Raw genomic sequence first — 12,889 nt, forward strand, 5'->3', positions numbered from 1 at the left:
TTCTTGATACTCCAATAAAGCTATTTCTTAAGACTCACCATGAGAGACCATTCTTTGACCTTTTGAAAAATCACTCTACGACCCTGTGGCATCCAGGCTACCAGCACAGTCACTGCTCGGATAGTCAGCCAACAGACATAAAGACCACAAGCAGCTGTATACAATTCATGAATTTTGGCAGTTCCCGTCCAAAATGACATCAGCCATCGGCCAGCAAACACTGAAAACACAAACACTTTTAAATACAGTAATATTTTTTTATATACTAAGGAAGAATGCTAATAATTAACAATGAATAGATCTTTTTATCAATGCTACAAAGTATCAATAGTATTTTGGTACTATATCCACAAGGCACAAATGTGCAAGCCCTACATAAACAGCAGAGGAGATGATGTCAAATACATGGGTTTTTTTCCTCTAAAACTTAATTGCACCAACAATGTAACCTGAGCTACTGCAAAACAAAACACTGCATTAAGCACTGTTAAATCCTAAATAGCAATCTTTAGAACTTCACAAGAATAATGTATTAGTGCATAAGCTTGAACTAAAATCTTATGAGTGATGTATGGGTTATTTCACTGTCAAGCTCTTCAATCAAAACAGTAAGACTCATTTGATACATTTCATTTTTTAAAATGGAGTTTCAGTTCATTAGTGTTACAGTGGAATTATTTTACATAATAACATTCAAACCACTTCAAAACTTGAGAACTCATACCTTGATAATACTGACACTAGGATCACTAGGTAAAAATGACATAGTACTAAGGCAGCCAGATTTTGAAATTCAAGAAAGTTTACACCTTCCAATTTGTTCTGAAGTATTTAGGACATGTACAGAAAGTTTTCATTTGGTTAAAAGAAGTTATTCACACATATTAGAAGGTGGGACATATATCGCTTTCTAATATCCTAGAGACCTGATGAATATTTAAATAAGGAAGATTGTGGAGTTCTGGTAACAGCCCATATATGTTTTCCTACTGTAAAAGGCAAAGCAAATGTAAGACTATCATTCTGTTCTTCTCTCAATTCTACTACAGAGTGTCTCAAAATACAAATAATCCCCATACAACTGAACAAAGAAAACACTGACCACTTCTCAACTGAGCTTTTGTTTAAGATACAACTACTACCCCAATCATACGAATTTTAGGCTATTATAATTTTATGATGTACCTTTCAAAATGAGACATGATTTCTCCATGTTTTCTTCTTTTAACTTTAAGCTGTGATTTGAAAACATCTGCCATTATTGAGCATTATTGTCTGGGTTGTTTCTAGTTACAGTTTTACAATAACAGACTTACCTGGTAAGGTAAGGCAGATAAGACTGGCGATCAATAATGTTATGCACATGAAAACGATCAAAAGAAATATCTGAAAGAGGAAAGACAAATTGCTTATATGAGTTACATAATCTAAGCCAACAAGCACATAAAAAATGCATCATCCTAGAGAGGCAGCTAAGCCAAAACTCTTCTGCTGTCTGCTGCTCAAATACCAACTTATTTTTCAGAGGTAAGAGGCCTACCCCCAGCATATATGTAGCACGTGTATAGTATTTATTTCTTTTAAGAGTTTTTGTCAGTTGTCACAACGGTATAAAGTTAAGATCTGAACCCAGCAAAACCAAAGTTCTTTGTTATATGACATTAAAAAAAGACTTATTTTTTGCACTGACTAGCACAATGACTTTCAATTAACCTTGAAAGGTTTTCAGCTCCGTATATCAGATAAGCAAGACAGTGACTTTATTAATCAGCTGAGGCAAGTGTCAGGTCAGCTGTGGGAGCACAGGTGAGAGTAATGTGGCTGTTCTCCTGGAAGGGGTGGAGCTTGACTCCATCTCCTCTAGACCTCATTTAAGGGCTGAACACCACTAAGGCAGCATCTCTTGGAGACTGCTCCTTGGTGGAGACTGCCTCAGCATTTCCAAGTGAAGGCATCTGTATCGGTGAGGTTTTTCCTTATAAATAACCTCCTGAATATCAGTTACCATCTTTGTATCATTCCACCTTACAAATACTAACATGTGAAAATAAAATAAAAAAATATACAAACCATACAGAATACAAAACATGACTCGCCATTTGACTTCCAATAACGTGTAGGCAAAATCTTGCAGAACAAAACACAAGACCCTTCCACAGTTATTTTTAAGATGTCATTCTCTTCTCTCTTTATATATTATTATACCTACCCTGAGTGGGAATTTTAAAGGCCTCCGATAAGGCTGGAAACCCACAGGTCCTCCTTGTTGAAGTATGGCTTGATGGGCTGCATGAAGACCTTCTCCCACAACTGGAATGGCATTGTTATTGCGAGCATGATGATTGTTAGGCTGCTGGTTTGCATTGTTCTCATTCTCCTCCTGGTCACCAAGTAGGTAAGAATGGAGGTCTCTGTAACAGTCAAATTCTCATTTTTGTTCTGTTTGATACAAATGAGAATCTTACAGATATATGGATGTTAAAATATGTACTCCGAATAAGAAGGAGTTGTGCAAAATTTACGCAAGTACACTGGCAGAATTTTACTGGTACTAAGCTTTGCAGCAAACAATTGTCTTCAAAACTAAACTGTACATAGACGGCACTGCTTTACTACACACAGGTTTACAGACAGTCAGGTAGAATCTTTCAGCAAGATTCTAAGATGCTCAAAGCCCACTCACAGCTTCCTAAGAACATCAATCCCAGAATCACCTAGTATACTTGAGAAGTATTCCTTTCGTATCCCTTGCATGCTTCAATATCAAATAAATCATGAACATTAATATTTCTCAACTGTAGCAGAGTTTTTATTAGCAGAAAGGTGCATGTTCTCGATAGTCTAATACAAGATGATGAAAGGAATTTTTGCCATTTTATTGCAGGCTGAAAAAATATTTTACTCTTTGCTCATCTAAAACTGCTACAGAAATATTCTACAGTTGTTTTTAGCAACTGCAACAGTGGAAAGAGTCAAGCAATTTCTGTCATCATCCCTGAACTTCTTCCATCATGTTGAAATACTATCAAAACATAAACAAATGAATTAAAAAAATAACTCTTTGAAACACAAACTAAGAATGAGGTGGTAAGGTCCTCATGAGAAGCTGAAAACATATTTCAGATTGCAATGAAAGAAAAAGTCTCATTCATAGAGTCTCTGACAAAGCTTAGCCAGAAATAATTCTTAATCCTAATACCACTCTATTTATATGATCCAAGATGAGCATGACATAGTGGGATAATACCAATATACTCTGAAAATAAATTAAGAAATTAACAGAAACAAAACCAACCTTATTTTATTTCTTGACTAATGAAGCAAGCAGCATGCGAACTCAAAATCATTTCAAATGTATGAGCTCTGTCTGGTCATCAAAATTAAATAACTCTGGTTTTTGTGATCATTTACTTCAGGTTACCAAGATACAGTTTGAAGTACATATTGAGACTTAATTTAAGTGTCAGCATCTTCAGATTGATATTCTAAATCAACTTCCCTTTAACTTAACTCATTCCCCATAAGAAGTGTATTCTGCACACAGATTACAGGAGTGACAGAAATGCTCTATTGACACATTTCACTTCTACACTTAATAGAAATTTAACAACTTGTTTAATCAGACTTTTGGAAAAGTTTTACTAAGCAAACTCTGTAACAGCATACGAAAAGCAGTATTTGTCAAAGACTAGTATAAGAAGGAGGTATACCCATGGGAAATCACTATAGTAGGTTCTTCAAAAATCATATATCTATCTATATAAAAAAAAACAAACAAGCAACTGTTCAAGCTAATTGTTGGAATAACTCTCCTGAAAGCATAGTGCTTTCATTAAGAGGCTAAACTACAAGCCTTGTGTCAAACTGATTTTGGCTTTCTGTACTTACAGCAAGTATCCAGCGGTAACAGTCCATGCTCGTACAAGACCTTTCAACCACTGTCTTGTATGCCCTTGTTCTAGCAAAGCTGGAAGCACCACCTGAAGCAAAAGGAGCTCTAGGGAAAGTTCACTTACTGCAGCATCACTAGAAGCGGGAAGAGCAAAAAGTCAAACGTAAGGAGCATTCTGTTAATAAACTCTTATGCTGAATCATATTAACAAAACCAACGGAAACTACAGAAAAAAACAAAAGGGATTTTGCAGATGTTTTTCCTCATACGCTATTCTAAGCACTTGCTAAAAGCACTGAGGCATTTAAGTGCACAAGAAATTTCAGAAGAAATATAATATCCTGCCATCCAATTTGCTCTTCCATATACTTTTATCATTGCTGATTCAACTATTATTTAGTAACAGAAAAATATCCTCATTATTAATAAAAATGCACCTATAGACCTTTTTGATTTAATTGATAGCCAGGAAAAACAAATACAGGAGATCTCCTATCATTGGACAGTTGGACTGGATGATCTTTTAGGTCTTTTCCAACCTTGGTGATTCTATGATTATATGATCATAAGGTTGAAGAGAAAGCTGTTTTGAAGGAATACAGAAAGCAAACTGCTATCATTACAGACCTACAAAATGCTTTTGATTTTTCTTTCCAGCTCCTCATTTGACAAACTGAATGATGTTCCTACATGCTTCATCATTTTACTTTTTGAGAACAGGCAAAGTTTGGTTTAATTGGAAGAAAGTGAACAAAAAACCCCAACAAAATAACATACTAAACAATGCCATATTAATGCTTAAACAGCACTTTTCTTCTAGTTACTGAGAGACTGAGAAAAATCTTATTGAAATGAAATGCTTACCTGTAGAGCATAACATTATATGGAAGAAAGTTAGGCAGGAGATACTTAATAATGCGTATCGGAAGCCAGAGCATGAGCAATACAATTGATCCAAAGACAATCTACAGAAAGGAAATGAACTACATTAGTCTGAAGAGCAGAATCAACCAACCCTACTCTCCCATCCAACTTTCCAACATGTTTTTTGGTGTGTCAGGTTAGCCCTGGCCAAGTGACAATCATCCATTCACCCACCTACCTATCCATTCCCTCCTCCAGTTGAGTTTTCATTACCTCAAAGAAGCAGATTCTGTTGACAACTAGTTCTAGCATCTGATGACTTTCATGGTGAAAATGGTTTTCCTTAAATACGCAGTACTGTATACAGCAATTAAACTAAGCTTTCTTCCCAAGTAAAGAAATACATGAGAAAAGCCCTTACCACTGACAATATAAACCTCCTGAGATGTCTATAAATGGGCAAATGAATCATTTCCTGCACAGGATTGAAGTCTGGATCATTCAAATTCCTGAGAAACCATAGGACACCAGGTCTCAATACCTACAGTGGAAAACAGGGAACAATTGTGAAGTTCTGAATTCCATGTTTTACATTTTCAATAACATTGCTGCATTAAAAAAAAAAAAAGGTTTAAACATAACAGTGGTACAAAATATAAGAAAATGGTACACGGAAAGAATAAGAAAGTATTTTCATTGAGTATAAAAGAAGCAGTAAACCATTACAAGCTTAGCTTTCAATTGTTAATTTGAAGGCAGTGGCTGGCAAAAATGCGTGCTGTGACTGCTGAAAAATGGATGTTTTGTAGTTGACAATTCACTCTATCAAATAGTGTTGAGCTCTTTGCACCTCTTGTAGTTTCCATGGAAATAAATAGGAGCTATTACTTTCCGAGCAACTTCTATAAAATATTACATCATCATTTTCCTCTAAAGTATGTACCAGTAGAAACAACACTCAGTTGCCAATGATCAACACAAAAGCTTCTTCAACTACACAGCACACAAAACTCGTCCTTGCCAACTTACCTCTCTCAGTAAAAGAATGAAGGATGCAAAATAAAAGACGTAAACCATCCCAACTAGCCAGTGCAGGAACATTGTGGTACCTGGGGCAGACTGAAAGCTTAATTCTCTGTCTTTTAAAGTGGCATCAAACATTTCCTAAAAGTAATTAAAAAAAAAAAAAAAAGATCAAGTTTGGCTTACACTTACTCATTTTATTTATCCTGGTGCATATACACTGCTTAACATTTAAATGTTTGCCTCACATTAATCCATAATTACAGCATTTAAATGGAAAAAGCAACAGCTATTAAAATTTACATTAAGAGCAATTAGAGATCAATTTCTGATCAACAACAGAGAGAAGAACCCCACCTTTTACGTACACTGAAGAAGTTATAAAACAGGGCAGCATTGTGATGGAAGCAAACACTTGTAAAGTTAAATATATAGTTCCACTAATGCTACAAGAAATTAACTTCTTCTATTTAAAACTAATCACTTTTTCCCAGAAAAACCATGAAGAAATTTGTTCAGTACACCAGTTTGCCTACAAGCTCATTATCACAGCAGTCTGGTACTAAGTTATATAAAGGAAAATACAATTAGCATCAAGTGGTATCTAAAAGGCTCCAATCCCTTCACTCCAGCAATAATGTGTTTATAAAAACAGGAAGCTGCTATCCAAATCCTATCACAATTCTCATCAAAACCTTTTTGCTTTGACTATATGAAAAAGTTTTTAATCTTCCCTCCCCCCCCCCCTTTTTTTTAAAATACCTACCAAAGAGCATATATCCAACCACCAGCCACAGATGAGAGGAAACACACCAATTTCTACAACAACTAATAAGGAAACCTTCAGGAGAAAAAAGAAAAAAAGAACATCTCAGCAGATTGACAGAAATGGCTAAGAAAAGTATCATGCAAATTCTGATTGAGAGACTTGTTTTGCTATAGAAAAGATGGGGTTACCTTGACAACGATATAACAAACTCCTAACAGACGACGTGATCGCTGGAACTTAACAAGCGCTGCCAAACCCTGAATAGTTCTGTCAAGAAAATAATACTGAAAAACATTTCTGTAATCATCCCAGCATTTCAGAGTTTATTATTAAGCACTGTTAAGTTTTTATAAAAGACAAAAATTAAAATCCAAGTCTTTATCAGGGCTCTCTATTACAAAAATTAATGGTGGATCTGGGAGACAAATATGCCAGGTGACCTCCAAAAACGTAAATCTCAAATAAGAATAATAAACAACTCTCTTGGAAACATTTAACCAAAAATTCACTCCAGTGAAACTACTGCCTTTGAAAAAACATATGCTATGAATAGTACTGAGAAGACAATACCAACATTTTCTTTCAGGAGGCAAAACGGTCGTGTCATCAACTGCAAAACCACATTTCCTCTGCACATTGGCATAGTATGGCCTGAACTTGATGTGAGCTTTGTGTATGCACACCTGACAAGGAAACTGCTAACAAATATTTATTCTTTAAACTGAAGTTGAGGCAACTTCCCTAAAAGCAAGCTGCCAGGGCACGAACCATTTGCCTGAGACTTCCTGCCTTTCAAAAATCTACTGTTAGTTAATTTTCTCTGTAATAAAGGTTATCATCTGAAAGCAATACTTGCTGCAAGGTCTCCATTTTTCAGAAGCAGAAACGAGAAATTCAGCCTGTATGCTAAAGATCTGGCATGAGCAAATGGACTTGAATTAACTTATTTTGATGTCCTTGGTCTTTTCGCAGTCCAGTTTCTCAAAACCCTGCAACTATGTAGCTCACAGCAACACCTAAGAACAGTGAGGAGGAAAAATAAAGAAATTAATAAATCAGGGGATCTTAACTTTTGAAGAGCTGTCCAAAATGACTAGTAATCTACAGGCACTCAAACATGCCTGTAAAATCTCCTAGTATCCTAAATTTCTCTTATTAAACATGTGCAAGAGCTGAAGCATGCAGTCACACTGACAATTTTAAAAGGTTCAAGATAACTAAGAAGAAATTTCCTTCTAATTTCACTGAAAGCACAGAGCATAATAGTAAATCAGTTGCACCTGCAACACTTCTGTGCACCTCAAGAGTACTTCCAGAAAGATGACCCACATGTAAGATCTGTACCAGGTAACTAATGACAAAAGGATACATGACAAACTATTAGAGTCACTGCCAGCAGGACATATCCAACTATAGTTGTAATCAGTCCTTCAAAGTGAGATGCTTGAACCTAGAGGGAAAAAAAAACCACAACAACAATCAACAGGGTAAGATTGATCAATCTCTTAGAAGACTACACCATCACTCCATGTAATTAAGATACAGTCAGAATCTCAACTCTTCAAGAATGACAATTTAACTAAGGTTCTTCACACCAAAATGTGGTTGGGCACTGGAACGGGCTCCCCAGGGCAGTGGACATGGAACCAAACCTGCTGAAGTTAAAGAAGAATTTGGACAACCCATTTAGACATAGTGTTTGGGTGCTCCTGTGTGGGCCAGGAGCTGGAGTCAATGATATTCACAGGCCCTGTCCAACTTCCATGATTTCCTTCTATACATGTAAGAAGAAACCTCATCTTACACAACCCCCTTGTGTTCAATACCAGATTAAGAAAACTACCCAATACACAAAGAATGCATGAGGAGTGAGGTGTTTTTAAGAAAAACACTCACAGAAAAAAATATACACACATTTTCTGTAAAAGGAAGAAAGCTCACTTGAAAATGATTTTCCAGGTCACTTTTCTAATCACAAAAAGAAATGAAAAAATACTACAAAAATACTGTGATTACATAAGCAGTGGCAGTTTTTACACTGGGAAAAGTATAAAACAGCACTTACATATTCCTCAAAGCCCAGGCCAACAATGGAGAAGTGACCAATGTGGTATGGACAAAATGCTGTGTAACGTAAACAGAAAGAAAAAAATGAGCCTTAAAAACTGTTAATCGGAATCTTATTTGCAGGATTTGTTATTCAACACTGTAATCAGCCTATTTCTCATAAATTTTGAGAAAACAACTCAAAAAACCTTTTTCTTTCTGTACAAATGTTAGTGTTATAATTCCACTATCCCAGAAATGCTGAAAGTTGGATCAGAACTTCTGCTGAAGGACTACAATATAAAACTGCCCATACCAGATTGCAGACTTTTCCTTTTTAACTCATGTAGCTGTGGGTAAATTAATTCAACTTCCAGTCTTAAGTAAAGGACTGATATTGATCTCATACACATACTGCTGTAGGAGCCTGTGACTTTACTAATGATTCAGTTTGCTCTAACTTTTATGATGACGAAAAATGAAAGATCTGAAGATGAGGGGAAGACACAGCAGTCCAATGAAGGCATAGGAAGAAACTGAGAAAGCTTTTACTTCTACCCTGAAATACTGTACAACTGTCATAATTCTTGATAATTTTCCCCCATTCTAAGGTCTCAGAAGGAACGTATTCAAAACAGCACAGTACTTCCCCTACTTCAGGGCCCCAGTCTATTTCCAACTGTATCAACTAGTCAATTCAGTTTGTTCTGTGATCACTAAGCTACGACTAAAAGAGTTCAAGCTCTCTTTCCTACAATACTGCAGGGTAGCAGTAAGGAAGCGAAAAAGAAGCAGTAACTGCTGTCTTTTATCTTTCCTACATTGCCTTTGCTATATTAACAATCTACTCTGGAGATGACTGTGGACTAAATCTACCTTCAAAAAGCCTGATAACAGTCTCTCTCCTCCTCATTTTCATACAATGAAAGTGTAAAAAAACCAAAGCAACAAAAACGAAAACCAAACCTGAAATATTTATCATGATGTGCTATCCTAACCAATGATCACAAAGTCTTAATCCAAATCCTTGTTAAGGTGCTTAGCAGGCACTGTGAGGGATGAAAGACACTGAGTCCTTCATACCCAGTGAGAACAAGAAGTAGTCAGATGAAAAACCACTGTAACTACAGACAGCACACTCAAGATTTGACAGCTACACTTCTGTATCTTGAGTGCTTTATGAGATCACTGCACACAGTCTACCTTTTCTTAACTTCAAAAGAGTTTTTAATAGATTCCTTTCAGTGTAAAGGTTATAAACTTCCCTGTGAGTCTTGTAACGAGCTACAGAACATATGAATTAAGTCAGTGTAACTACCTTGTTGGAAAGAACATCATAGAAGAACTTTTGGACCAGTAATTAAGGTTCCAAATTCCATCCCTCTGTTCTATCTACTACTGAAGCTCATAAATAAAACTCAAGAAGGTTCCTCCTTTAACAGTAATTCTGAAAGTACTATTTCCTGTGACCTGACTGACATCATTAAGCTTTTGCTAGACCTCATATTTTTACAATTATTCACTTAGTGTCATTAAAATGACTAAGCTGGTAGAAATGAAGTTTTATTATTCACATTCCTAGTTCATTTGTGGATCTATTTTTAAGTCTTAACACAAATTTTGAACCAACAGCAGTAAATTTAGCAGCCTTACACAGCACTTAATCGCTTTACACAGAATTATTATCTTTTTAAACTGAGAGCAAATGACACTTACCAAACACAAGTATGAACAATGTATTTAAAGATACCACCCAAAAGACATGTTCCTGCAGGGAGAACAGGGGTGTGGGAAAGAAGGGAAGAAGACAAGAGAACAGTACATAAATGTCACTAAATATGAGACACAACATTAAATTATAAGACCTTCTGCTTCAAACATGAGATATTTATTCACTGCGCTATCTAATAAATGCATTCATATTTAAGAACTCTATTTCTTTCATACAGGAGATAAAGCAGAAATGATACTGCTCAAAAGGAGCACAACTGAGCTTTCTCTTTAAAATATAATGGGTTTCCATTTTTTAAATGGGAGATCTGGCAGTTGATAAATGTAGCTAAGATGGGTTAAAGTTTCGTTTAAGCCTGATTTTTATTTATCATTGAGTACATGACCCAGAGTTATCCCATCTTGTAAGAAATTCTACTTCTATGCCACACAGAGCACCCTACTCTGTGGAACTCCTAGTAACATCATTTCCTTGCTCATTGTATTGTATTAAAATCTATATAATCTATATCTAGAAATATAAATCAAATGAAATTAGAGACTTCAAATGGAATGAATACAAAGTCAGTTTTCTCAAAGACGAGCCTGTTATGCAAATTTTAAGTGTAGGATTGTACTTACTAAAAAAACCAGAGATCCGTCAAGCCCAAGCATCTGCAGATATAAGTAAATTGGTTTTATTCTCTCAGGAAAATACAAGTACTGTATTTAATAGACGCCTTTTTCACTCTAATTTTTAAATGATCAATAGTCAAAAGCTTTTCTGTCACTGAGCGTACAGAATTCAGACAAATTCTTCATAATAATAGTAGTAACCAATTTCTCACTCAACACTGCACGCTCAATTGATGAAAAGCAGTGATACACACGTAGAATTATCTTAATACACATGTACTGATAATGGAATAGATTAATTGAGAGGCTACTTCTTACCAAGACTTTGAAGAATTTAACCAATAAAGATTTTATGTTTACAAGAGATTTTAAAGTTTGAACTACAATTTAAAACTGTTTAAAACATCACAGCATTAAGAAAAAAATGAACAATTTTTTTTGTCTCCTAATTGCAAGGTATTAACTTATGTTTCACTTAAAGAACTGCAAGAATATCATCCTACCCCCTGTGCATAAAAGCAACTAGTAACTAGATAATGCTGCCATGTTCTATGCTTCTAAGATTAGAACAAAACTGGTTTACAAGAAACAAATCCTCCACCGCTCCTCACAGCTGCTACAGGAAGCATCCACAGATCTGCCAAAAATACAGCACCTATTCCAAAGAGTCCCTTGTCCCCACACTTCAAGGACTATTCACTGTTTTACTCATGACACTCATAATACTGCTGCTGAAAAATGGCAATTTCAATACTAATTTGTTCAGTGTGTTGTGCTAAGTTTCAATATATTAAAACCGAACATACTGTGTAAAGTAAAGCAAGATGCGAATATATTTTTGAAAATTTAGAAGGCTTGAACATTATTTGCACAAGGTAAAACAGCAGAAAAACCTACTCTGATAAACATTAACATGAGCATTGCCTGTATCAGCTCAGAGGTGTAGGAAAGATTGTAAGAGTTTGCTAAAATTCTTTTCTGTATTCATGGAGGCACCCAGAGTATTTTTCACTTGTTCAACAATATCTCCTAGAACACAAAATAAAAAGACTCCCCTCTTGATATACACAATATAAGAGTTCAGAAACCTGAGTATCTGTATTTTTTTTCATCAAATAGCTTTGGAAAAAGAAAAAAACAAACTAAGAATTTTCCATTAGCTACACAAAAAGATCATGACCTGTCCCTGACTTGGTTTTGTCTGGAATAGTTCATTTTCTTTGTAGAGGCTCGTATTTTGCTGTGCTTTGGATTTTTTTTTTATTTAAATATAAACTATGATAACCAACCAATGTTCTCATTTGTTGCTGAGGTGTGCTTAGACAGAGCCAAAGACTTTTCTGCTTTTTATAGTGCCATGGCAGCGAGGAAGCTGGGCACGCACAAGAAACTGGAAAAGGACACAGCCAGGACAGCTGACCCCATATGACCAAAGGGATATCCCATACCACATGGCACCATGCTGAGCAATAAAAGCAGGAGCAAGAATGGATTAAGGGGGGAGGATGCTGTGAGTGAGGCATTTATCTTCTCACTAAACTGTTACTAGCAATGAGCCATGCTTTTCTCGAAGTAGCTGAACACCTGCTTGCCAATGGGAAATAGCAAATTAATTTCTCGTTATGCCTTGCTTATTTGTTTGGAGCTTTTACCTAGTGAACTGTCCTCATCTCAAACTATGAGTTCTTGCACTTCTACATTCTCAGTTCTCTCACCCCATCAGGAGACTGTGAGGAAGCAGCTGCGTGGTGCTGAACTGCCTGTTGAGTTTAAATCACAACAGCCCCTTATAATGAAATAAGGATTTCTAGACCTTGTTCAAGCCAACAACTGTCTCATAACCTAGAAATAGAATAACTAGATTTACAGCTGTCTGCCTTGGAGACTAGTGGTGATGGTAAACAAAATGATCATAGCATACATCACATGTCTAATTATGGAACCTGTGA

At 35.9% G+C, this 12,889-nt stretch overlaps 1 protein-coding gene across 7 annotated transcripts in view; it reads right to left on the bottom strand.

Annotated features, from left to right (window-relative positions):
* MARCHF6 (membrane associated ring-CH-type finger 6) overlaps positions 1-12,889 on the bottom strand; it is a 36,238-nt gene that overhangs the window by 7,828 nt on the left and 15,521 nt on the right. For 6 of the 7 annotated variants that reach the window (XR_014942831.1, XR_014942830.1, XM_015854410.3 and 3 more), the window contains exons 9-21: positions 10,947-10,979; positions 10,311-10,362; positions 8,614-8,672; positions 7,918-7,998; positions 6,737-6,805; positions 6,546-6,620; positions 5,786-5,920; positions 5,178-5,297; positions 4,757-4,857; positions 3,889-4,026; positions 2,210-2,411; positions 1,317-1,386; positions 39-220 (exon numbers count right to left, since the gene is read on the bottom strand). Coding sequence is in view for 5 of the 7 variants with exons in the window: in XM_015854410.3 (XP_015709896.2) it covers positions 39-220; positions 1,317-1,386; positions 2,210-2,411; positions 3,889-4,026; positions 4,757-4,857; positions 5,178-5,297; positions 5,786-5,920; positions 6,546-6,620; positions 6,737-6,805; positions 7,918-7,998; positions 8,614-8,672; positions 10,311-10,362; positions 10,947-10,979 (1,317 nt within the window). In the remaining 2 variants the exon portion in view is untranslated. Of the gene's footprint in view, positions 1-38; positions 221-1,316; positions 1,387-2,209; positions 2,440-3,888; positions 4,027-4,756; positions 4,858-5,177; positions 5,298-5,785; positions 5,921-6,545; positions 6,621-6,736; positions 6,806-7,917; positions 7,999-8,613; positions 8,673-10,310; positions 10,363-10,946; positions 10,980-12,889 lie in introns of those variants that run through there. The other variant, XM_085537881.1, reaches the window with a different exon arrangement.

The sequence above is a fragment of the Coturnix japonica genome, chromosome 2 (genome assembly GCF_054131305.1).
Source record: "Coturnix japonica strain WE chromosome 2, WE-NBRP24, whole genome shotgun sequence".
NCBI lineage: Eukaryota > Metazoa > Chordata > Aves > Galliformes > Phasianidae > Coturnix > Coturnix japonica.